Raw genomic sequence first — 26818 nt, forward strand, 5'->3', positions numbered from 1 at the left:
ACCAAAATGGCTGTTTAATAATAAAATTAAATAATCAAATTTGTTTTGAAAACGCAACAGATCTGCTTTAATGTAAAGTATTTCTGGAGTGGTTGATTTGCGTAATGTGGTCTAAAAAATACGACAATTTTATTCTTTAAGAAGAAAACAAAAAATACAGACCTACAGCAAATATTTACGGTGTTTCAGTTTTTCCACATTTTTTTATGTTACAGCCTGATTCCAAAATGACTTTTCATGTCACAGTTCTACATAAAATACCCCACAATGCTATGTGGAAAAAATGCTTGAAAGTTTTGCAAATCAAAACTGAGCTCAGGGGCATTATGTCAGATGTTCTCCAAGTTGACCGAAAAACCATACAGCCTCTTATTACACTTAACCAGGGTCTTCAACATCTTTAACAAGGATTTCTTTACACAAGTATCATAAACAGAATTTCATTAAAACAAAAACAAGCAAACAGAAAAAATGAAAAAATCTCATTTTAACACTTTTTATTTATTTTCAAATAGAGAATATTTACAGCAGTCCACCCTCACTACCTCTGCTCCTTGCATCACTGTTGCACCTGTCTGCATTGTGTCTTGCTTCTACTGACTTTCATCCCTCTTGTCTCTCCTGAGTTAATCTGTCAGGGTCTCCATCACCACTGGAAGAAAGAAGGGGCTCAGAGCTGATTACCAGTATACACACACCTCTTCTATGTCTTGCTGTCATTTCAGTTCAATTCAGGTTTATTTATGTAGCACAACTTCAGAACCACAGTCATCAAGGCACTGTGTACTGTAAGTACAGTATTGGAGAAATCTCTTGGAAGCACACAAGCAAGCAAGCACTTTGCAATAGTGAGAAGGAAAATCTCCCCTTTAACAAAAAGAAACTTCTGGCAGAACCAGAAGGAGATAATGGGATCTGCCACAAGTGATTGGTAGGTGAAGGGAAAAAAGAGAGCACAGAAAGACCAGACAAACACACGTTATAGGCGAGATAAGACAATCAGCTCTTTTGAAGGTGGGTGGTGCAACTGCTGCGGTGGTCCTCCTTGGGTTCTTGTGCTCTAGGGGGCCTCTGGATGTCTGGAGCCTGGATCTCCTCCATGCCTGCTTCATGTCCTGGGGGGCTATTAGACACTTACATGGAGAAACTTTATGAATACAAGTGCATCACACGAACAGGTGTATGCACAAGTGTTCACACAGGTGAATAAAACAAGTACTCAAACACACACGGAGTTAACGGACAGCTAAAGATCAGTGAGCAGTGTATGGCTTCATGCTGCTTCATGCTGAGAAAGAGCTCTACAGATGTTTGCTTTGAGAGTGTTGATGGAGAAGTATAGAGAAGGTAAGAAGGAGCCTCACTGTGATGCTGTGCATCTAGATGGAACTGCTACTGCATGAGGAAGTCATGGGTGGCAGTGAAATATACAAGGATGGTGCAGGACATGCACGGGGACAGAAGTACTCATGTAATGCACTCCCCATGTGTTTATATACCACTACAGCACAATGTACGTTTCTGCCATGTTGGATTATAACCTACAAGGATTTGGCTGGTTTCCTGCTGGATTATATCGACACAGAACAGAGATAAGTGCATCGGTGTACCTGCTTTCCTCACTCTCACTCTTCTCAAGATTAGTATTAGAAATCAGCATTAACTACGAGGAGATTAATTGGATAAGTGGCGATCGTGGCTCAAGAGTTGGCAGTTTGTCTTGTAATCGGAAGGTTGCCAGTTCGAGCCCCGGCCCGGACAGTCTCAATCGTTGTGTCCTTGGGCAAGACACTTCACCTACTGCCTACTGGTGTTGGCCAGAGGGGCCGATGGCGCGAAATGGCAGCCTTGCTTCTGTCAGTCTGCCCCAGGGCAGCTGTGCCTACAACTGTAGCTGCCTCCACCAGTGTATGAATGACTAGTGGAATTGTAAAGTGCTTCGAGGGTCTCGAACAGTGCTATATAAATACAATCCATTATTATTATAAGAACGATTACAGTGATTACTATGTGATTATTATTATTTGATTTAGATTTTGCTTTGGTCCTGCTAATTTGGTTTAATAAAATATCCTGCATTCAAAACGTCTAAATTGTAGACATTCTGTTTTCATGCTTTGTGAAACTAGGTTAACAAAGTTAAAAGCCTGTCTATTGTTATAATATCACTCCAGGGGTCCTTACAGCTTACTCTAGCCTTGAAAATGAACAGATCCTTGGGGCTATTTTCCAGGCCATTAAATTTTAATGTGGCAGAAGGATTGTACTTGACCTGCAAGGACAGCCAGGCAACAGTGCCTTTAGAGGGAGCAGGATGGACATTTGGAGAACTTCAAAAAAGCAGTTAACACTGAGCGAGTCTCCTCTCTGGCTGCATCTAAGCTCTGCATAGCCTTGTGGGTGATAAGACAGGATAAACTTGGACTTTTTAAACTGAGAGCCTATTCCAAACTTTCCTGTATTGGGGGTATCTCAAGTCAAGTCAGGTCAAGTAGCTTTTATTGTTATTTCAACCATGTACAGTGGTACAGTACAGAGTGAAACGAAACAGCGTTCCTCTGAGACCCTGGTGCTGCATATGACATATCACAGACAAACACAGGACTACGTAAAGTGCAATGTTCCAACATTGCAAAAAAACAAGACAAGACAGTGCAGCAATAGACAGAACAGGACAGTACAGACACAAGACAGTGCAATGGAAATGTGCAAAATACTGTGCAAAAAGGACCTTGGTGTCTGAAGGCGTGCGTGCGTGCGTGCGTGTGTGTGTGTGTGTGTGTGTGTGTGTGTGTGTGTGTGTGTGTGTGTCATCCCAGTCACTGAGTGTTTAGGAGTCTGACAGCTTGGGGGAAGAAACTGTTCTGCAGTCTGGCAGTGAGGGCCCGGATGCTCTGGTACCTCTTTCCAGAAGGTAGCAGGGTGAAGAGTGTGTGTGAGGGGTGTGTGGGTCCTCCACAATCCTGGTGGCTTTGCAGATGGAGCGGGTGCTATAAGTGTCAATGATGGAGGGAAGAGAGGCTCCAATTATCTTCTCAACTGCTCTCACTATCCGTTGTAGGGTATTGCGATCCGATACGGTGCAGTTATCATACCAGACAGTGATTCAGCTGTTCAGGGCACTCTCAATAGTCCCTCTGTAGAACGTGGTGAGAATGGATGGAGGGAGATGGGCTTTTCTCAGATTTCGCAGGAAGTAGAGACACTGTTGGAACTTCTTAGTTATGGAGCTGGTGTTGAGAGACCAGGAGAGGTTCTCCGCCAGGTGGGCACCAAGGAATCTGGTGCTCTTGGAGACCTCCACAGAGGATCCATTGATGCTAAGTGGACAGTGATCTCTCTGTGCTCTCCTGAAGTCAAAAATCATCTCTTTTGTTTTGTCCACATTCAGAGACAGGTTGGTGACTCTGTTGCAACCTCCTCTCTGTATGTATCTGGTCTAATCTGGATAAATGGTAAATGATAAATGGCCTGTATTTGTATAGCGCTTTACTTAGTCCCTATGGACCCCAAAGTGCTTTACACTACATTCAGTCATCCACCCATTCACACACACATTCACACACCAGTGTTGGCAAGCTACATGTAGCCACAGCTGCCCTGGGGCGCACTGACAGAAGTGAATCTAGATGAGAAAAACTTCAAAGAAAACTAATCTGCTTTGAAGGATACAAGGAATCCTCATTCTTTTATGTAACTACCCAGAGCTCATGACTATAGGGTAAGTAAGTAATATAGGAATGTAGACTGACTGGTAATGGTCAATGGTAACTTTATTTTCCCCAATGGGAAATTGATTTGCAGACACACACCAAACAACACATATACAAAAAAGCAACAAAAAAAATGTAGAACAGGCCCAAGTTTCATTAGTAGCATTAACAAAGTGCAATGCGCAGTAGTGATTGCAACAACACTCGTGGTTTAGTGTTATTAAGCATGATAATAGCAGCCGGTAGAATAGACATTCTTTGTCTGTTGGTCTTCAATGCAAGCATTTTATACCGACGACCTGAGGGAAGCAGCTGAAAATCATTAAAGAGAGGATGGTCTGAACATAATATGACCGAGGCTGCCTTCCTCAGCACATGCCTGTTATAAAAGCCCACAAGCTGGACCTGAGACCTCCCTGAAATCTGACCAGCCATTTTAACCAGGTTACAAAGTCTGATCGTATTGGTCAAAGACAAATTACAATACTCTCTTAGCAAAACCAGTGCGTTACTAAAATTATGATTATCATCAATTCTCAAGTAAAATCTCTTCAGCTCATTAGCCAACTGACATTCTGAGCTAAAACCAGGGAGACTTATTACATGAGAGTGACCAGTCATGTGTTTCATGCCTGCCCAGGCAACCCGGAGTCATAGCTTCCCCATCTCAACTTCTACCTTATGCTTGCATTTTATTTTGGCTTTTTTATTTGGGATCTGATCGCCTTCCTAATTTTCTTCACCTCAGATTCACTTTAGAGATATTCCCTTCAAAGGGCCTCCTTCAGGTGGCGCTGTCACTTGGTGTTGGTGTTGCTGTTGGTGTTTGCTCTCTCTGCGGTAGAGTATCCCTTCCTTTTCCAACACACAGTGGTGTTTTTGAATAGATTATTTCCATAGCAATTTAATTAAAATTTTTTAGATAACTTCTGTTTTCATAGTATAATCTTCACGCGCTTCATCCGAAGCACACTCTCTGTGTACTCACTCCCTAATTCAGTGCCAAAGTATTCATTCACTGTGTCTTTACTGTTTCGCTAGCTTAGCTTAGCTCATAGCTGACTCGCTAGCAGCATGGCCTCCTCACCTGTCCCTCCTGCACTTTCCTGCTCATTGTGTCAGATGTTTAGTTACTCCTTTAGCAGTAATGATACTTGTAACAAACGTAGCATATTTGCAGCTCTGGAGGCCAGGATTACTGAATTGGAGACTCAGCTTCGCACCCTTGATAGGCCCGTAGCTAGCCAGGCCCCTGTAGCTGGTGCAGCCGAAGATAGCATAGGCCCCGCTAGCTGTCCCCCGGCAGACCCCAAGCAGTTGGTGAAAGAGGGCGGCTGGGTGACGGTGAGGAGGAAGCATAGTCTTAAACAGAAGCCCCCATCGGCAACCATAGTCAATTGTCTTCCAGGGGCCAGAGCAGGCGACACTGAGAGAAATTTAAAACTGCTGGCTAAGGATAAACATCAATTCATTAAAATTTTAATTCACGTCAGCAGTAATGACACCCGGTTACGTCAATCGGACGTAACCTCCCTGAGCCTGGTTCTACCGGAGGTTTCTTCCTGTTAAAAGGGAGTTTTTCCTTCCCACTGTCGCCAAAGTGCTTGCTCATAGGGGGTCATATGATTGTTAGGTTTTTCTCTGTATACCTTACAATATAAAGTGACTTGAGGCGACTGTTGTTGTGATTTGGCGCTATATAAATAAAACTGAATTGAATTGAATTAAAAGCTTTCTTCCTTTCATAAATCAGCCTCATGAGAGCTGATTTATTATTAGAGAAAAAAAATGCACAACTTGAAGGAAGGAAGAATCATATCTCTACAAAAGGAGATATAGTTGCAGACAATGTCCGTCAGTTCATTCATGTTTCTGGATGACTCCACAAACACCAACCAGTCAGTACAGTCAAAGCATCCCTGTAGAGGCGTTGTTACTCCAAACCTTTATGTGGTGTTTCCTCACCATCTCGCTCCTCAGCACAAACTGGCGGGAGATGCACCGTGTTGTGGTCAGAGGATCCGAGGGCGGGGCCTGCCACAGATGTTTGCGCACCTTTTATGGAACCATAACATAGATCCAGACTTTTATTGAAGTGTGTTCACATGTTGATAGAAACTGCCCAATGTCTTCTTCAAATTACAGTGATTAAAGTCCCCCAGAATAATATTAGGGGCCTCAGGAGAGAGAGATCGGAGTGAGTACACAACGTTGGAGATGGTGTCAGCCGCAATCTTTGGGTTCGCTTTATGATGGACACAACAGTGACACTGGTCTGCGGGAATTCCCTCGGTAGGTATGGCCTCATAGACATGGAGAGAACCTCAATGTCCGGCAGACACACCTGTTCACGGACAATAAAGTTTTTACACCATTTCTGATTAATGTATAAACACACCCCTCCTCTGTAAGATTTCCGAGTAACTCCGGAAATCAGCAGCTTTGCATTTATGCTCAGCTTTTTCATCGTCACAACAGATTGGAACTGCCCCAATCCATTATTCAATCTCAAGCTCTGCTCTGATGATTGTGGTTACAAGTGGTAGAAATGAGCTCTTCTGAAGGGTGGCTGGTGTTTCTCTTAGACAAAGCGTGACAAGTTCAGTGATTTGGGACAGAATGCTACTCCTGCACATTGAAACGAGCCAGATGAAGTCATACAGGGAGCTGTTAGGATGCTTCATGGGAAATTCCAGGGAGAGATGTTCCAGGCCCTGTTGTAGACCCAGAACATGCTGGAGAGATTGGTGAGATTACGTTTCCTGGCTAGGAAAGGCTTGGTATTGTCCTGAATGAGCTGCAGGAGGTGGCCGGGGAGGGAGAAGCCTGAGCTACTCCACTCAGCCTGCTTCCTAAGCAATCCAGACCCAAATAAGGAGGACAAAATGGACGCATGGATTTTGATATCTTGACAAAATATTTGACAAAAATGATGCAATTATTGCCTGTCTTTTTCAGATATACGGAAGATTAACAAAGTCAGAAGGATTCATTGTCTATTGATTTTGAATGTGATAGAAAATTATGTGCTAATCCTTGATCCTTCACTGATAATTTACTAAAGAAGTAAAAACTAAACCTGCTAAATGATGCAAGTGAGAAGATCACTTTTATTCTTTAACAAGAGATTTTAAGATAAGTCTTCCTCTGGAAACCAAGCATATATAAAATGAACTGTAGTAAATCCAGTTAATTCCCAAAAGAAGAACAAATATTGCTGTGAAATAAGACAATAATACATATGTTTTTGAAATTGTTGCACTTTTCCATTTATTAAGTGAAAGAGTCTCACAGGCATTTACACGTGTAATGTGACTATAAGCAGTTAAACCTGTTTTACTATAGATACACCCTAAAACAATTGATATGAAAAACAAAACTTACATTGCTCTGGTCTCTCATAAATACCTGCTATTTATTTAAGCTTAGTTAAATGGAGAATAAGTTAAAGGCACTGAAAAAAAGAGTAAAAAGGAACAATGCTCATAGCCATAAAATGATGCCACTTTCTTTCCAATTTGTCTTAAAGACAGCAGTTAAGGCACTGTGGTGACCAGTAAACAAACAAACAAACAAACCAAAAAAAGAAAGAATGGAAAAATAGCCTTCAAGACCGTGGTTAAGGCACTGTGGTGACCGGTACACAAACAAACCAAAAAAAGGAAGAAAAGAAAATTACAGACTTACTTCTGTTATTGTACCATAATGGGGGGGTCAAAAGTCAAATCTACTTACGTAAAAGCACTACCTGATAGGTGGTGGCTCCAACTGCTGTATAGTGTGTAAAATGATGAGTACGACTACAGAAGAATGTCATATCCAAGTTCAGTAACTTCCTGTTTTTGCTGACCGGTTTACTGACCAGTGGCAGAATTAGCCATCGGTAAGCCTTTGACAATCTGAGCAGCTGTCTGCAGCACAAATCACAACACAATCAATTCATAGAAAGCTTCAAAATGTTGATAAAGGCAAAGTTTAAGCACGAGGAAAGATTTAGAAGACTTTAAGAAGAACATTAAGCAGACTTTTGCTTCATAAACAGGAAACTGTTCATGAATAGATCATTTGTGCTTTATATGACAAATTAAAAGCAAACCTAGTCTACAGTGTCTTTTTGATGAAATTGATAACAACTATATATTATTGTTTAGATATTAGATATTATTGTTTACTGACACTTACTTATAAATAATAATTCACTTTGGAAAGAGTTTGTTGTTGTTGTTTTAAAAATGCAGATACTGCAAAAAAAATCTATTTAATCTAATCTAACTAGAAGTCCTACATCATTGTTATTGGCTGTTACAATTTTCCATGTGATTTCAACAGAGCAACAATAAAGTAAGTAAAGCCTGCACACAGGGAACAGGAATGTTCACCAAAAGAAGAAGAAAAGAGTAAGAGGATCTGACAAGGAAGAAGGGCTTATTTGAAGGATGCGCGGACCAGGCGGCCCTTGAGAGGCTGTGGAGGGCGGTAGTTGTCCACCATGTAGCATGGAGCTTCTCCATCTCCGGTGAAGAGGAGGCTGCGAAACTTGGCCATCTAATGAGGAAGGAAAGTGACAAAGGGAGAGTAATAAAAGATCATGTTTCCATGGACTTCTGCAGAATTTTGGAGTTGCATTAGTACAATTTCTAGCAATCATCACCAAGCAGATTAGATTAGGAGATTACAAGTGAGAGGTGAATGTATACTCTGTAGTATCACCAAGGGCTGGTTATATTGATAACTTACAAAATTACAAAGTCAGTGTTGCAATGTAACCAGTTACTGTATCTAGTAAGCAAGTACACTACCTTTCAAAAAGTACTACATGATGTACATTACTTTTTAAATTTTTATAGGTGAACAAAACCATTTCACCGTAATGTTCCCACACAGACATATTTAACAAACAGCTATTTCAAATTGTAATCATCATCTAAGCCTTATTTAAAATGAAAGAAAGACGTTTGCAGTTGAGTATCATATAAAACAGCCTATTTTACATGTACGCTCACAGTGCACTTCTACCCAACAGTAATACATGCATAAGCAAATAATAAACCTTTTAATGAAATAATGTTTCATCCACCTCACATCCATTGAAGTGTCATTAATTACTGTTACATGCAAGTGGTTGGTATGTGGGAGAGGCCCATCCAATAAAAGTTTCCTCTTTAGCATTCCCTTATCATGTCAAATGGCTTTTTGGTCCAATTTGATGAAGGCATTGGTTTAACCAAACGGAAGCTAAAAGGACTTTTCTTCATACACTTTTCTGAGAACATTCACACCACTGTTTCACAGGATTCCCAGGACAGGATTAGTTGAACATCAGTGTGCTAGGACTACAATGTGGAATGAAAGATGTTAAACAATTAAATTACTAAGACAACATGGAATAATCTCACTGCAGTGTATGTGTGTGTGTGAGAGAGAGAAAGAAAGATAAATGCCGAAAGCAGTAAAATTGCTAAAATAACTATTTCACTGGGAGTGAAATAGTTATTTTAGCCTTTAGCTAGCTGGTGATCTTGAATTTACTTTAGCAGGCCAAAGTTTCCCTTTATCTGTCACTAAATACATGTTGCACTGTGTTTCAGTGTTGCTGCACTGATTTCTACTTTGTGGAAAATAACTATATCTATATATACACTCAACAAAAATATAAACGCAACACCTTTGTTACTGCTCCCATTCCCCATGGGATGGACGTAGAGACCTAAAATTCATTCCAGATACATAATATAACCATCCCTCCCAAACAGTGGTCACAAATCAGTCCAAATGTGTGGTAGTGGGCACATCTGCTATATTGAGATAATCCATCCCACCTCACAGGTGTGCCACATCAGGATGCTGATCTGACATCATGAGTAGTGCACAGGTGTACCTCAGACTGCCCACAACAAAAGGCCACCCTGGAATGTGCAGTTTTGTCTCACAGCAAAATGCCACAGATGCCACAAGCAATGAGGGAGCGTGCAATTGGCATGCTGACAGCAGGAATGTCAACCAGATCTGTCGCCCGTGCATTGAATGTTCATTTCTCAAATGGTAAATGGCCTGCATTTGTATAGTGCTTTTCTAGTCCCTAAGGACCCCAAAGCGCTTCACACTACATTCAGTCATTCACCCATTCACACACACATTCACACACTGGCGATGGTAAACTACATTGTAGCCACAGCTGCCCTGGGGCGCACTGACAGAGGCGAGGCTGCCGGACACTGGTGCCACCGGGCCCTCTGACCACCACCAGTAGGCAAACATGGGGTTAGTATCTTGCCCAAGGATATTTGGCATGCAGCCAGGAGGCAGCCTGGGATCGAACCACCGACCTTCTGATTAGTGGCTGACCTGCTCTCAACCATAAGCCGTCTCCACAGGCGTTTCAGAGAATATGGCAGCACATCCAACTGGCCTCACAACCGCAGACCTCGTGTAACCACACCAGCCCAGGACCTCCACATCCAGCAGGTTCACCTCCAAGATCGTCTGAGACCAGCCACCCAGACAGCTGCTGGAACAATTGGTTTGCACAACCAAACAATTTCTGCACAAACTGTCAGAAACCGTCTCAGGGACGCTCAACTGCATGCCCGTCGTCCTCATCGGGGTCTTGACCTGACTCCAGCTCGTCGCCGTAACAGACTTGTGTGGGCAAATGCTCACATTCGATGGCGTCTGGCACGTTGGAGAGGTGTGCTCTTCACGGATGAATCATGGTTCACATTGTTCAGGGCAGATGGCAGCTGAGAATGTCCCAGTTCTTGCATGGCCAGCATACTCACCGGACATGTCACCCATTGAGCATGTTCGGGATGTGCTTGACCGGCGTATACGACAGCGTGTACCAGTTCCCACGAATATCCAACAACCTCGCACAGCCATTGAAGTGGAGTGGACCAACATTCCACAGGCCACAATTGACAATCTGATAGACTCCATGCGACGATGTGTTGCACTGCATGAGGCAAATGGTGGTCACACCAGATACTGACCGGTTCTGGGTCCCCAGACCCCCAATAGCGCAAAAAACTGCACATTCCAGGGTGGCCTTTTGTTGTGGGCAGTCTGAGGTACGCCTGTGCACTACTCATGATGTCAGATCAGCATCCTGATGTGGCACACCTGTGAGGTGGGATGGATTATCTCAATATAGCAGATGTGCCCACTACCACACATTTGGACTGATTTGTGACCACTGTTTGGGAGGGATGGTTATATTGTGTATCTGGAATGAATTTTAGGTCTCTACGTCCATCCCATGGGGAATGGGAGCAGTAACAAAGGTGTTGCGTTTATATTTTTGTTGAGTGTATGTGTGTCTTATAAATGTATGAGCACATTTAATGTTAGTGGAGAACGCTTATTGCCACCTCTGTGTGAGTTTTGTGTCACACGAGGGTTACATTCATGAGTGCAAACTGCGCCCTGGAGATACAGGCAGTCAGTGTAATCTAAGTGAAACACCAGTTACTTAAGGTTTAGACCCACCCTACTAAGTCTGATATGGCTTCTGTAACTACACTCTTGACAGTGATAATGTTTGGATCAACATTCTGGCCCCCAAACCATGCACAACCACTAAATGAAATGTATAGTCATACAAACGTGTGTACAATTATACTGTAAAAAACAGAGTAACAGGTAAACAGCCTGTTCTCTTTAATCAACAACAATGAAATTGTGTTGATTTCATGAGTCTATGAAGCTTAATACTTTCCTTTCACTTTCCTATTTGATGTGAAAATCTTTCAGCATTCTCAGCTGACAAAATGACTAAAAAGCATGTACACATTCGTGCACATGTACTAAAGTGTATATTTTCTTTGGACTAATACACTCACACTCTGACATTCTACCTAAACCCTTATAACACTGTCGCCAAGGGCTTGCTCGTTGAGGTTATATTATTGTTGGGATTTTCTTGGTATTATTGTAGGGTTATTGTAGGGTCTTACAATATAAAGAACCTTGGGTGACTGTTGTTGTGATATAGTGCTATATAAATAAAATTGAATTGAATCAAATAGTTATAACTACACATTGCCTATGTGTGTGAAAGGGATGGGGTTGGGGGCCAAGATAAGTACTTGTGCAGGGCTGACGCTGATTGGCTCCTTAAGTACAATCCAGGTGACACTCTCCAGGAGGGGAGGAGTCGTCAAAGAGCCCTCATAGGTCCAATAATCCGGGGAACCAGGAAGAAGAGTCCTTGGATCAAAGTTAGCAAAGGTTGTCTGCTTTCCCTGTAGGCATGAGGGAAGAGAAAATGGAAGAAAGGAAATACCAAAAGAAAAACCATGATAGTGGCATCATTAGTTTCCAACGCCTTTAAACTGCTCTGCACAAACAGTACGAGCACATTTGTTTTCAGCAAACCTGTATTTTACCAATTCTGAGACAGCTGATTTTACCTTGTTCTTGATGGCATCCAAAGCATCCAGAACTTTCTGAAGGCGGGGGTTGGCAGCACCAATCTGGAACACAATGTAAAGACAACAAACTTTTATATTTAACATTTTTTGTTTTTACATTATTCATTTTGAACTTTTTAGCCTCTGACGGTTCACCTTTAGAAATACCCCCACTACAGCAAGTCCATCAGGCTTTTCAGCTGCCTCTCCAAAACTGGGGTACTTAGTGTTCCAGTGCACCAAGTGAAGCTAACAGGAAAATCAAACAAAGTTGAAATATTAAAGCACAAAGCTGAAGAAAGTAAAGTAACAACTAAATAGTTGTTTACACAACAGACCCGCAAGTTGCATATTGTGTGCAACTGTTTTTAATCCTATGCAGTGTCAAGATCTTTTTACCTCACAGGGGAACTTGATGCCATTGAGAGTGTGCTCAGAGCCTCTGTTGTCACTTCCTCCCCAGTGGAAATGAAACTGCCTCAGGCGGTAGACTCCAGAAATAGGACCCCCAGTCAAGGCTAGTAATAACAGAACATCATAATCATTGGGGCCACAGTCAGGAAAGGACAGATGTTGCATGTGTTGATCTTTGTATTCAGCATTGAAAAAGCAAAAGACCCAGGATTTTCAGAGTCTGACCTGTATGAGGATAACACAGGATTTTAAGTCTTTTCTGGTTCTCAATTTTTTTGAACTTTTTGAACTGAGTAGAATGACTTAATTCTGTGTTTACTTTTACTTTTGTAATGACATGCAGTACACTGGATAAAAGGTGAACAGTAAAAGTACTAGTATAGTATAGTATAACAGGGTGGGGTACTGTAGATGTCTGTTGACCTGCAGATAATGAAATAGAGCTGATTATGATTAACTGCATGCTGACATCATCACGCTTATCTACTACAGTACATACAGCAGGGGTGGCTGCATAAACAAGACAGATAAAGCTAACTAATGCTAGGATCAACTGTAAATGTACACAATGTAGTGATGGGTCGTTCGCGAACGAAATGGCTCTTAGAGCCGGCTCTTTGACGTGAACGACGCGAGCCGGCTCCTTATCGCGAGCCGTCACGTGGTTTTTTTTTTTTTTTCTTTCTCTCAGCCTCTCTCTCGCACTTTTTTTCCGCTTCACTCTGCACGCGGGCCTTGTGCTTTACGCTGGGCAGAGGGGGGAGGGGCGGTAGTTACACTCAGTAGCACAGGAACAGAGCCAGAGAGAGAGAAAGAGAGGCAGGGACAACAACATTAGAAAGGTATAGTAATCATCCACAACTATTTTCAGTTGCAGATGATAAAGGATTGAGAAAGTTTATTCATGCAGGTCCATATGACAGAGAATATGCATGTTCTTTTAGTTTTCATATTATAATTTATATTTAATTGTGTTGTGGTTTGCAGTGTTTTGTGTTCTTTTCACTTTAAATTTGTGAAAGGAAAAAGCTGAAAATTTAAATAGTTAAAACTTGAAATGTGAATAGTTGATTTTTGTATTATATGATTTATTTATTACATTTTATGTGGAGTGAATAAATAAAAGTATATTTACGGTGGCCCCTAGAGACAAAGCACATACAAACTTCAAATCACGTACGAACTCTGAAGCATGTCCAAATTCCAAAACATGTAAAAACACGTACAAACTCCAAAACACGTAAAAACACGTACAAACTCCGAAGCACATAAAAACTCAGAAGCATATAAAAACTCAGAAGCACATAAAAACTCCGAAGCACATAAAAACTCAGAAGCATATAAAAACTCAAAACACGTACAAAAGACAACAGAAGTGCTCCAGGATGCTGGGCGCAGTGTTGAGCTTTTGTTATCTTGTGGCTACACAAGCCAGCAAGTACCAACGACCGGATTTGGTGTGTGGTAGTAACAGGTAAATGAACTTTTTTTTAAATTATTTGAATATATATATGAGTGCCTGTGTATAAATACACAAACAATACACACATGCTTTCAATTGTGTAATTTAAGTGATCTAGTAGCTCTGCTTTGGAAGTTCAGTTCATGCTAGAAATGTGTTTTGGAGTTTGTACGTGTTTTGTCTCTAGGGGCCACCGCATATATTTATATATAAACATATATAAATAAAACCACTTGTTTTTATGTTAGTAATTCCTTTTGTGCATAATTTTATATTATTGTTAATAATAAATTAATTAAAGCAACAAAACAACCTGAAGAGCCGGTTCGGAGCCGAAAGAGCCGGCTCTTTTTAGTGAGCCGAACCGAAAGAGCCGGATCTCTAAAAAGAGCCGGAAATCCCATCACTAACACAATGACATACACTTTAGAATTTTTTAATCAAAGAGTCACATTTTCTGACCCTCTTCTACACAACTGCAATATAATGAATATTATATACTCATTACACTTTTGTCCATAAGGCTTTATAACTGTACAAAACATTAAGAAGATTGCATTGGACATCTAGACATTTATTTGATGATTTAGCCACACCTTACAAGACATAAATAACTAGATGAATATCTTTTTTGTGGCTCTGTACTTACTGGAGCTGTCTGTGTCATCCACAAAGTCCACCTGGAAGGAGTGCCCATTGTTCAGAATGCCCTTGGTGTTTGAGGGGTCGTAGCTGATTTTCAGAGCCTTCAGAGATGGGTCATAATGAGCTTCTTTAGGGATTATGTTAATGGGAGACTGCCTGTTCCCATCAGCTATGGGGAAATCTGCAGCCCATGTGTCAGGTCCTGCAAATACATGCATGTGTTAACATCACACATACGTTCCACATATGACTCTCCATGCTATACATAAGTATACTGAGAATTTTAAAATGCACCATTTCTATTGGTTTTTCTAACTGAAGTTAAATGTAAATATACGATGTTTACGACTAAGAAATGTAGAACTTATATTTAATTTCTCATTTCTGTTTATCAAGTACAAGGTCTCAAGGTTAAGGTGCTCACATCCTTTATGAGAGAGTTGAAAAATTAACACGTTTAAACGATCATACTGCTACTGACCTAAATGAGAACCTTGATGTTGAAGTTGTTTAGTTAATAAAAGCAGCAGTACCACAATACATACGATACAAATGACTTTCAAAGTATCTGAGTTCTTTCCAAGGTAAATGCTAACAGTATGAACACAGTAAGTACTGGAAATCTATTACACTTGGCACATAAATTGCTAGATAATACCTCACATGTAGGTTAGATACAGAAACTTTCATACAATTTCTAATGAAAGGTTGTAATAGTCAAGTCTATTTATAATCCATAAATTGTAGTTTTAAAAGCCATTCTATCGAAATAAGTCTCTTCCAAAATGTCCTCAGCTCTAAATCTCAACTGTACAAAATATGTATATATACATATATATATATATATATATATATATATATATATATATATATATATATATATATATATATATATATATATATATATATATATATATATATATATATATATATACATATATATATATATATATACATACACACACACACACAACATTTTCCCATTTTATTCCTGTCTATAACATCCAGGTATTATAGGCAGTGAAAATATATTCTATAAATATATAATTAAATAAATATATTACTAAATAAAACATAACAGCCCGTTTTTATTTGAACATAAAATTACAGAAAATGTGTCCCAGAGAAACAGTTATCTTAACTAATAAAACTAACAACTAACTTATCAAAACAAACCAAATTACATATTTATTTTTATTTTAAAAACTGTAATAAAATCCATTCATTAAAATACAATTATGGTTTTAATGTTTAATCATAAAGGAATAAATAAATAAGAACGCTTAGCTTCTGTAAACGATCAGGGTCTCTGTAGGTCTGCTCCTACCCCAGGCTTAGCCGCAGTGGTGTATTGTTTAAGCAATGAAATTATTATAGAAAATGGACAAATTGTTGTTTGTAATATATGCCACTGTCTACACAACTATATAGAAAACGGAGTTGAGTGGGGCAACATCCTCTCCTACAGCAAACCCGGTAGGATGCTCTAAGATCCTCACCGTTGGTCGGTTCGTATCCCCATCCATGAGACATGGCTGCTCCAACTGTAAGCTACCCTGGTACTGATTAATCCACGTCAGTCTGCCGGACGACAAAAAGGCGAAGGGTGATCTGTAATTACCACTCGCTGCGTTGCTTTATATACGCTGTGTCAGTCCTCACCCCGGTGGGTTTGGCTTGCCGCTTCTTAAGAGAGAACAGGGCAGCCATTCAGAGATGTGATGGTGGCGTCCTTTACTAGCCCAGTCCTCCTGCTCGCCTCTCCTCCCCCCTGCTTTCCTCACGATATGCGGGGTCTCACTTTTGAAACGACGTGATGGCGATTTTTCAGCCCGCTCTCTCTTCCCCTGGCAGAGAAGGATTAGTACCTGATGCGCGCACATCCTCCACACATGTATCTCTTCTAGCACCCGGCAGCGTGCCGATGCTGTCTTTCGGTGCTTCCAGCGGATCTGATATTGTGAAGCCTCTTGCCAGCTCTTGTTGGTGTAGCTTTGTGCACGGGATGTTCATGCCTTTGCACGCTCAGAGGAGCTTAGTTGTGGAGTGGAGGCTTCAGCCCCGCAGTTAAACCGTTAAACACAAGCACACTTTCCTACCAAAATAGCCCTAGTTTTCAATATCCTAAGCGAAACAGGTCAAAACGCAAATAAATAATATAATACACTTTAAACCCTAATACTCAAAGTAGTTAAATACATTGTGTAAACGTAATTTCCCCTAAAAATCTATAACTTCAATATTTTGAGTTTCTCTTTTTTCAGTGTGAGTTAATTGAAGCAATTGAAGTTATTTTGCTGAATAAGTACCAGTTAAAAATATTTCTGGTTTAGATATCTGACAGCAAACATAAAATATTTTTTAATTTTTAACATAAAGATCGAGTTCATTTTGATTTTGACATTGGACAATACAACAGAACTGCTTTGATTGGTAACTTGAAGGGTCTTAGATTTTTATTATTCTTTATATATTATAGATAGTGCTTGCCTTGCTTTCTTGTTGCCTGTATGGTGGGTGAAACTGACCCAATTTCAAATGGCAGCACACCTGAGCAGGCAGGGCTCTGGTGTATAAAACGCCCATAAACTAGCTCTGCCAGAACCTCTTGGGTTTCTTCTCTGCTTATTTTTCATGGACGCTGCTTAGCTGATAAAGCATTTCAGTTTTGTTTTTAGCACATGCTCTCTCAAATACCCTCTGTGAATTCAGACATCATGTGTTGATATGCTGACAGTCGTTCAAGCTAGGTGTCTTTATTTTATTTAACTGAAATATTGTAAAATATCAGGGGTGGCTGGAGCTCAGGTGGTAGAGCAGGTCGCCTACTAACCGGAAGGTTGGTGGTTCGATTCTAGTCTGCTCCAGTGTGCATGCCAAGTATCCTTGGACAAGATACTAATCCCAGGTTGCCCTTTGATGCATCCATTGGAGTGTGAAAGAATATATGGTTGTTAGTTAGCACTAAATGGGTGTGATTGGGTGAATGAACAAATTGTGTAGAGTGCTCAGGTAGAGTAGAAAAGTGCTATAAGAACCAGTCCAATGGCCTCCAAACTCTATATGTGTTCTTGTTCTTTTTTTATCACATACTTTGAGCCTGGTTGTGACAAATGGAGACTCGTCTGCACAATTATCTTGTTCTCAAGTTTTTTTATGCTTAATTAAAAGCTTGGTGTGCTATTTTGTAAGCCTTCAGTGTTACATTTGTGTACACTAAATTGGCTAGTCGTATCTTTGGGTTTGCCTTTAGAGAAAGTCCGAGTTATTAGTCACAGTTTGGTCATTTGTGGTTGACTGATATTCTGGGGACTATATCTGCTGAGTATTAGCTTCAGGAGGCCTTTGGAGAAAAGCAAACTTTGCCACATTAACTTGTTAAAACCAAATCAATGAACTTCAGAATTTTGAGTTGTTTCTTGGGTTATTTGCCTATTGACAAACATATTGAGCTGATCTATAGAAGTTTTCCATCTTGCTTTGGGGACACACCTTCTAAAATGACTTGGATTGAACATATTTTGATGCGAGTAATGCAAAACTGATCTGGCAAAGATTTTAGTCTCTGAGTAAAAGAAAAAAATTAATCTTAAAGTTCAGTATATGGTAGGAAAATAACATTGCAGTGATGTCTTCATCAAGCTGGACTTCCCCTTGTCTATTGATCAAAAAATCAAAGTTGCCACAGTGTTTTACAGATTGGAGAAAGCACAGTGACTATATAGTAAAGGATACTAATCCTTTACCCCACATTGGAGACTGTATTGGCCAAGCTGGTGCAGTGTGAGCAAGTTTAAATGAATCTTTCACCTCAAAATATTACACACAATAGCCTACCCTATGGTAACAACAGTTTAAAATGAATCCAATTGAATTAAAAATGAAAAACAAAAGTATAACGTGTATATACATATTCACAGTTTTTGCTTAATACTTTGTTGAAGCACCTTTGACACTAATTACTACGGTGGCCCCTAGAGACAAAGCACGTACAAACTCCAAAACACTTGCAAACTCCAAAACACATGCAAATTCCAAAACACATGCAAACTCCAAAACATGTACAAACTCCAAAACACATGCAAATTCCAAAACACATGCAAATTCCAAAACACGTACAAACTCAAAAACACTTGCAAACTCAAAAACACATGCAAATTCCAAAACACAACGGAAGTCCTCCAGGACGCTAGGGGCAGTGTTGAGCCTTTGTTACCTAGTAACTACACAAGCCAGGAAGTACCAATGACCGGATTAGGAGTTTGCAGCCTTTTTTTTTTTTTTTTTTAACTTCATTTATCACATTTTAGACATACAGTCAAGTAAGGGGGTTTGCAGCCTTAAAGGCCGCATTTTAAGGCTGATTACGTCACAGCGACAAGAGAAGGCTTTCCCAATTCAAAGGCTGCTCTACATGCGGCCCTCAAATACGTCCTTAATTTCCCTGAATTTTAAGGATGGGTCGGTGTAGCCTTCATGGCCCAACATATCCCAGACTTCATAGTGCGGTGGTGGTGTGGATAATTTTGCCGAAAAAAAACGGTGGAAGCGGAGCGGAGGAAGAGTAAACTTTCAGAAGTAAGTACTGAATATTATGTCACTTATTAATGCGCAAATATTTTTTAATGAAGAACATTAAACCATTATTGTTGGCCACATGTCAGGAAAGTTATGTGACATTAGCGATGTCTATACTTTCAGAATTAACTTGGTTTTAAAGCCTTTACTTTAAAATATATATATATAGTAGGGGTGCAACGATATTCCTATCGATATTGAACCGTTCGATACAGTGCTTTCAGTTCGGTACGCATATGTATCGAACAATACAACATTTGTAATTTATTTTATCAACTTTCCTTCTGACGATGCTGTCTGTGTTGAGCGCTCAGTGAATCTGCGTTCGACTACTCCGCCTAGGCTGCACTGTCGAGCGCAGATCCACTGAGCGCTCAACACAGACAGCATAGTCAGAAGGAAGAGCGCAGGGCAAGCTAGCAAGACAGAAGTTAAGCTCTCCTTGCAACATGGACCTCCCCCACCCTCATTCAGATCTGGCGTTTGGAATTATTTTGGTTTTCATGTGACGTATGACCCTGAAGGTAAGCGAGTCATGGACTAAAGTAAAACAGTATGTTGGATGTGCCATGCAATGCTCAATTACATGGGTGGGAACTAGTGTGTTAGCGCAGTTAGCTCGTTAATGTGTTGGCCGTCTAGCCCCATGCACGGGGCGATCGGCGGTAGCTCGTTAACGGAGATTTGCCGTGTTGTGGCGTTAAGGTCATTTCAACGAGATTAACCTGAAAGCACTAGTGGGAACACAACGAATATGACTGCACATTTACGCCGACATCATCCTAGTGCAAAGACAAAAACAACAAGCATGCTACTAACTTTAGCCGAGTCATTTAGACAGCTGTTAGCACATGATTCTCCTTATATGTTTAATATGCTGCTGAGAATATAGCCCAGAAGAAGCGGATAGTATAGCTTGTATTTTGGAAAGAGACATTTCTCTGTAATAAACTCTTTTCCAAAGATGAGTGATTCCTCAATCAGATACAGGGCTCGCAAAATCGCTAGCCCGACGTCCTGGGGCTAGCGATTTTTTTCAGACGGGCTACCAAAATCTATCTCTGCCCTGCCCGTCGGCCTATCGTAGGAAGGAAAAATATATGTCAATGCTTTTTTTCTGAATCAGAATCAGAAAGGGTTTTATTGCCAAATGTTGAGCAGGTTTACAACATTAGGAAATTGCTGCGGTGCTTCAGTGCAAACATGCTGTCATAAATTGCGCTTAAATAGACATGAAAAAATAAAAGTAAGAATAAGAATTAAAAGTGCTACGTAGAAAGATATATGCATGAGATATACATGAGATATATACATGAGAATAAGAATTAAAAGTGCTACGTAGAAAGATATATACATGAGTGCAGGTGGTGATCAGTGCCAAAACATGGAATCATGCAGTGAACACAGCGTAGGGTCATGAGTTAGTGGTGGGAACAGTCATACGGTTATTGTTCATGTGTCCAACAGCAGAGGGGAAGAAACTGTTCTTATGGCGAGAGGTTCTGGTGCGAATGGACCGGAGCCTCCTGCCTGAGGGGAGCAGGTCAAACAGACTGTGTCCAGGGTGAGAAGGGTCAGCTGAGATCCGAGCTGCACGCCGCAGTGTCCTGGAGGTGTACAGGTCCTGCAGAGATGGGAGTCTGCAGCCAATCACCTTCTCAGCAGAGCGCACAACACGCTGCAGTCTCTGTTTGTCCCTGATAGTGGCTCCAGCGTACCACACGGTGATGGAGGAGGTGAGGATGGACTCGATGATTGCGGTGTAGAATTGCATCATCGTCCGTGTTGGCAGGTTGAATTTCTTCAGCTGCCTCAGGAAGTACATCCTCTGCTGGGCTTTCTTGATGACGGAGGTGATGGTGGGCTCCCACTTCAGGTCCTGAGCGATGGTGGTACCCAGGAAGCGGAATGAGTCCACAGAGGTGATGGGGGTGTCAGTCAGGATGATGGGGGGGAGTGGGGCTGTGTGCTTCCTGAAGTCCACAATAATCTCCACTGTCTTCTGGGCATTCAGCACCAGGTTGTTGTGGCTGCACCAAGACACCAGACGTTCAACCTCCCTCCTGTAGGCAGACTCATCCCCGTCCGAGATGAGCCCAATAACGGTGGTGTCATCTGCAAACTTGATTAGCTTGACAGACTGGTGGGTGGAGGTGCAGCAGTTGGTGTACAGGGAGAAGAGCAGAGGAGAAAGAACACAGCCCTGAGGGGAGCCGGTGCTGATGGTCCGAGACATTCTTTCCCAGCCTCACCTGCTGCTTCCTGTCCGTCAGGAAGTCAGTGATCCACCGGCAGATGGGATCAGGCACATTCATCTGGGAAAGCTTGTCTCGGAGATGGTCTGGAAGGATGGTGTTGAAGGCAGAGCTGAAGTCCACAAACAGGATCCTGGCGTAGGTTCCTGGGGAGTCCAGATGCATTCTTTCAGAAATGTAGCTGGGTAATTATGTCATTGGCATCGGTGAGCCACTGTCAATATGTGACATATTGAAATCGCGTTTGAATTTGCGCTTGTTTTTTGCTTTCACTTTGCAAATGTCCAGGTGCCTTATTTTGGCGCACCGGCCGGTCACGACCGGCGGGGGAAAAGTCACTCGGGTCAGAACATGGGGTGCCACCATCATCCCACTTCTGACACCAATGTGGCAAGCTCAGACAACGAGGAGACGGAGGTATCGTTTGGTCTTGCTTCCCGTGAGCTAGCCAGGGAGCACAGCCATTTATTGACATCTGCAGAAGAACACTGCCACTAGCTAACTGCTCAGCACGGCAACCGCACAGCAACAACAACAACACACAGGGCGCCCTCTGACCCCGGAAGGACACACCGTCGCAGCGAGAGGGCGTCACTCGTCACTATGGCAACATAAACAAAACATAACTGTACAAACAGAACCCCGAACAGCCCTGACCCGCTACAATATGCTGCTGAGAATATAGCCCAGAAGAAGCGTATAGTATAGCTTTTATTTTGGAAAGAGCCATTTCTCTGTAATAAACTCTCTTTTCCAAAGATGAGTGATTCCTCAATCAGATTTATTTTTTTAATTACTTTTGTTTCAGCAACATTAAATTTAAAAACTGTACTTTTGAGTTAAAATATATATTTATAATTTTAATAAATGACAAATTAAAAAGGCATGAACATTTTTTTTGTATCGAAAAAAACATCGAACCGTGACACCAAAGTATCGAACCGAACCGAACCGTGAATTTTGTGTATCGTTGCACCCCTAATATATAGGCGACCTTAATCTTACAGAGATTGTGATGATTTTGTGGATAATTCAATTCAATTCAATTTTATTTATATAGCGCCAAATCACAACAAAAGTCGCCTCAAGGCGCTTCATAGATACAGAGAAAAACCCAACAATCATATGACCCCCTATGAGCAAGCACTTTGGCGACAGTGGGAAGGAAAAACTCCCTTTTAACAGGAAGAAACCTCCGGCAGAACCAGGCTCAGGGAGGGGCGGGGCCATCTGCTGCGACCGGTTGGGGTGAGAGAAGGAAGACAGGCTAAAGACATGCTGTGGAATTAAAGTCAGTCATATATCCACAAACACAACAAGCTGAAAGTCAGTGATGCTGCTCGGTTTGCAGTCCTGAATATCACGGCACAAGCAGGATTCACTGCACTGTTAATGTTAGCTATGTTATATTGCTGCCTCTGTTCGGTGGTGTCGAGCCAAACGGACTTTAACGTGTGTTTGAACGAGCTGACGGTTCACTCGTTAAGCTGAAAGAAAGATGCTTTAATCACAGGAGTCACACATGTGTCCACTGTACCATCTGGGACTCTTCTTGTTTCGTAATAACACAAACACTAAATCCTCCTTCTTTTGTGCTGTTTTGTAGCAGTGTGTACACCTGAGACTGTCACCTGTCTGTCTGTCCTGCACTCTCTCTCTGTTTCTTTCTCTCTGATTGTGGAATAAAAGTATGAACATGTGTTTATAAGTTACACTTGTGTTTGAATCCTGCAGCTTATCACACATTTGATTTCCATGTGTGACGACTGCAAGTGTCCAGAGTGAGGACAGACTGAGGGACCCACTGCTGCACATCATCTGTGAGGCTTTGCAGCCCTGATGATCCACCAGGACAAACTCAGCAGTGTGTGAGGAAGAGGAGGAGGAAGAGCCAGCAGCAGCTGACAGATGGAGAGAATAGACAGACTGTTCCCTGTTTGTGAAGGACTGCTAGGAAAGTTTAACATACCTGTCTGTGCTGAATCAGTCTTATTAGGTAATGTTCAAATAATGTGATCATCCCAGTGTTTTCAGTGTGGGAGAAAGTACTCAGAGTACTCAGGGCCTTCAAGTTACACACTATGAAAGGCAGCAACAAGTTTAATGTTCAGAAACCTAAAGTATGTATCAGCAGCAGAATGGAGCTAAAATAAATGTTGGTTTCAGTTCTATGAAGCTTTGAGTATTTTGGATCAGTAGCACTGCTGTGTTTGTTGCATCATATTGCCGTAATTGTTTATATGCTTTATATATTCTGAGCTAAGTTGATCTATAGTGTTACGTCATATTCTATAAGGATGTTATGTGTTTGTAGACTTTCTGCCCAGTTTGACCCATTTAGCAGAAGCCAGCCTGTTTAAGGCTCTGATATCTATTCTGTAGAGCTGGGCGATAGAACGATAACGATATGTATCGCGATATAACTTTTACTCGATAGAGAAATTAAGCTATCGCGATAGACCTCGCCGCTCTTGTCCTCAAAAAAAAAGAAAGAAAAAAAAAAAAAGGTCAGCCAATCCAAATTAAGTAGCGCAGAGCCGAACCAATCACAGCCGCAGCGTCACGTCGCGTGACTTGTTACGTACAGCACAAGTGCCAAGCCGCACGTGTGTTTGTTTGGGAAGCAGCCAGCGGGTAATGGAGGAAATGAGTGTACCGACTAGAAAAATCAACCGAGCGTGACCGAAGAGAAAACAGATGATGGTTCCAACGCCGGAGAGATTGTCGAACGGAAGAGCCAAAGAAGTTCCGTAGTGTGAAGGTATTTCGGCTATTTCAAGTCTGACAAAAAACAGAGTAGCGTGCACTGTAAATTGTGCCGAAAGCAAGTCTGGAAATACAATAAACTGGTGCATGCGTCACACTGTGCGCCATGTTATTGTTTCGGTGAATGAATTTCTACAATACTGTTACTGTTAATTCTACTCTCTGCAGTGTTTAAATGCTTACATATACACACAGTTACTGTCCGTCCACACATACGACTCGGTTCTGCTTCTATGCCCCAGCTTTGTTTACTTTTTCCCACCGAGGCTTCTAGACTTCTGATTGGCCAACATTTCGGCACGGTTAGGAATCTAGCGCCACCTGCTGCTTTGGCATGTTCATAGCAGCGTTTTCCTTCATTTCTGCCTTTATGTGTGGACGGGATTATTTTTTAAAACGAAAACGGAAAATCTCCGTTTTCAAAAATACCCGTGTACGTGTGGACGTAGCCTCAGTCTCTGACTGGAAGCGCTAATTCGTCATTCGGCTTTTGTCAGACTAAAGTAACTGTTAAAACTGTTTGAAAAGCTCAGCTATACAACAAGGAGAGATTGAGAATTTCCTTTTAGTTCTCAGTTTATTTGATATTGACAAAAGTTAGTCAGTTTTGTCTGTTCTTCTGTAAGACAAACTAAGATTTATTTTTAGAATTAATATTTTGTTTCTAAGTGGAATTGACAATTTAGTCTGTTTTGTTTGTTCTATTTTGAAACTTAAACGCTTTAGCGGCTGCCTTTTGTATAGTTTGCAATATTTGCCTTTATTTATCTGAAAAAGTCTCATGTTCCTTAAGTACATCTACCCTGTTGAACTTAATATGGGAAATAAATATTTAAATAAAAACAAGCTGCTGATTATTTCACATTTTACTTGTGAGCAACGGCACATTTAAATCTTACAAATATAGTTATTTGGCTTATATCGTGATAGATATCGTTATCGCCTGAAATGAAAAAAACATATCGTGATATGAAAAAATCTCATATCACCCAGCTCTACTATTCTGTATGACTTAAAGCAGTTATGACATGGTCTGATTTTCTCACCCAATAAAGGAATATTTCATATATCAGTCTACTCTTCATTTTATCAGAAACAGTTATCACAGCTTGTACATTTTCTTTTAATAAATATATGTAAGCAATGAGCCAAATTTAGTAATGCCAACATACTGAAGGAACAACATTTGTCTCTTATATATGATACACCTATATGTGCACTGTCAAAGATACTTGTCTTTGAGTGAAGATTTAAGGTGATAAGACATGTAAATAACTGCAACTTGAATCTGTACTGAAGCTCAGTATTTGACACAGAGTTCATGTTCACTGCTGTAATAGCTAACAATGACTAATATAATAACCATAATATTGGCCATATTATATTTACATTACCAAAGTGAGATGACTTTAGTCTCATGAACAACATCAGCTAATTCTTATTTACTAACTAATCTTAAATGACTGTTCAGTACAGAAATGAAGCCCAAAAATCATGTTTTACTGTCCTGTGGTCTCAGCCTCAGATACTTATCAAATCACACAAAGCTCTTGTAGAAACAAACAAACAAATGAACAAAATATGTTCTCCTTCATTTCTGTCAAACAAAGTTGTATGACACGTTTCCAGCGGTTAGTATCATGGTTGCTAGGCAACCTGGGAAGCGCGACGGAGACTAGACCGTCCCATACAGACAAACTTGCCGTTTAATTTGAAAATCGAGCTCAACACTGCCCCTAGCGTCCTGGAGCACTTCCGTTGTGTTTTGGAGTTTGCATGTGTTTTGGAATTTGCAAGTGTTTTGGAGTTTGCATGTGTTTTTTAGTTTGCAAGTGTTTTGGAGTTTGTACGTGCTTTGGAGTTTGCAAGTGTTTTGGAGTTTGTACGTGCTTTGTCTCTAGGGGCCACCGTAAATTACAGCCTTAAGTCTTTAAGTATAATGAAACAAAGCTTGGCACTCCTATTTTTGCACAGTTTCTCACATTGATGATCTTAGCTGTAGCATGGCCTCTGACTTTATATCTATTACACGCTCTTTTAATTTTATTCAGCATGTCTCTGAACCCACTCACTTTAAAAGCCACACCTTGGCCCTTGTGTTTTCTCTTGGCTCATGGATCTCATGATCCATGAGCAGTTCATAAATCAGGATTTTGCTCAGAGGTTTTTTGATTTGCTTGAGCCAAATTTGATGAGGGGTTACAATGATGCTGATGTTGCTACACAGTGTTTTAACAATCACTGTTTGGAGTTAATAAAAAAAAAAAAAAAAGCTCATCCATGGATAAATGATGCCATACGGAAAGTTCGGTAGGAAAGTAGAACACCTTTGGCAATTCAATTCAATTGAGTTTTATTTGTACCAAATAAATAGCCGCCAATATATAAAATAGCCTCAATTTAGTTTATATTTTCTCCATTTCGGTAATGAAGCTGAGTTTGAGGTTTTTTTGCCTCCATGAGTCTGCGTTTTGGTCCTATCCTGCCTGCTTCACACAGCCATCCTCGACAGAAGATCACAAACATGATGGACCCAGCAGACATCCCAGAGGAGTTAAGCGAGGAGCTTGAGAGGCT

General features: G+C 41.0%; 1 protein-coding gene across 1 annotated transcript; it reads right to left on the reverse strand.

The window, feature by feature from the left end:
• Nucleotides 1-6957: 6957 nt before the first annotated feature.
• On the reverse strand, nucleotides 6958-16560 carry cahz (carbonic anhydrase). Its single transcript, XM_026150266.1, has 7 exons — nucleotides 16142-16560; nucleotides 14647-14844; nucleotides 12521-12639; nucleotides 12278-12370; nucleotides 12122-12184; nucleotides 11798-11953; nucleotides 6958-8258 (listed from the first exon to the last, which is right to left on the reverse strand). Exons 1-7 carry the CDS (start codon nucleotides 16173-16175, stop codon nucleotides 8139-8141), a joined length of 783 nt encoding a protein of 260 aa, XP_026006051.1. The 5' UTR covers nucleotides 16176-16560; the 3' UTR covers nucleotides 6958-8138.
• Between the last annotated feature and the right edge of the window lie 10258 nt (nucleotides 16561-26818).

The sequence above is a fragment of the Astatotilapia calliptera genome, chromosome 18 (assembly GCF_900246225.1).
Source record: "Astatotilapia calliptera chromosome 18, fAstCal1.2, whole genome shotgun sequence".
Classification (NCBI taxonomy): domain Eukaryota; kingdom Metazoa; phylum Chordata; class Actinopteri; order Cichliformes; family Cichlidae; genus Astatotilapia; species Astatotilapia calliptera.

What these genes read in the sequence shown, in the direction of transcription:
- cahz (XM_026150266.1), bottom strand. Translation starts at nt 16,175, where the DNA reads ATGTCTCATGGATGGGGATACGAACCGACCAACG. An exon ending in GGATGACACAGACAGCTCCA is followed by an intron (nt 12,640 to 14,646) that starts GTAAGTACAGAG and finishes TGTTATTACTAG; the next exon opens with CCTTGACTGGGGGTCCTATT. An exon ending in TGGATGCCATCAAGAACAAG is followed by an intron (nt 11,954 to 12,121) that starts GTAAAATCAGCT and finishes TCATGCCTACAG; the next exon opens with GGAAAGCAGACAACCTTTGC.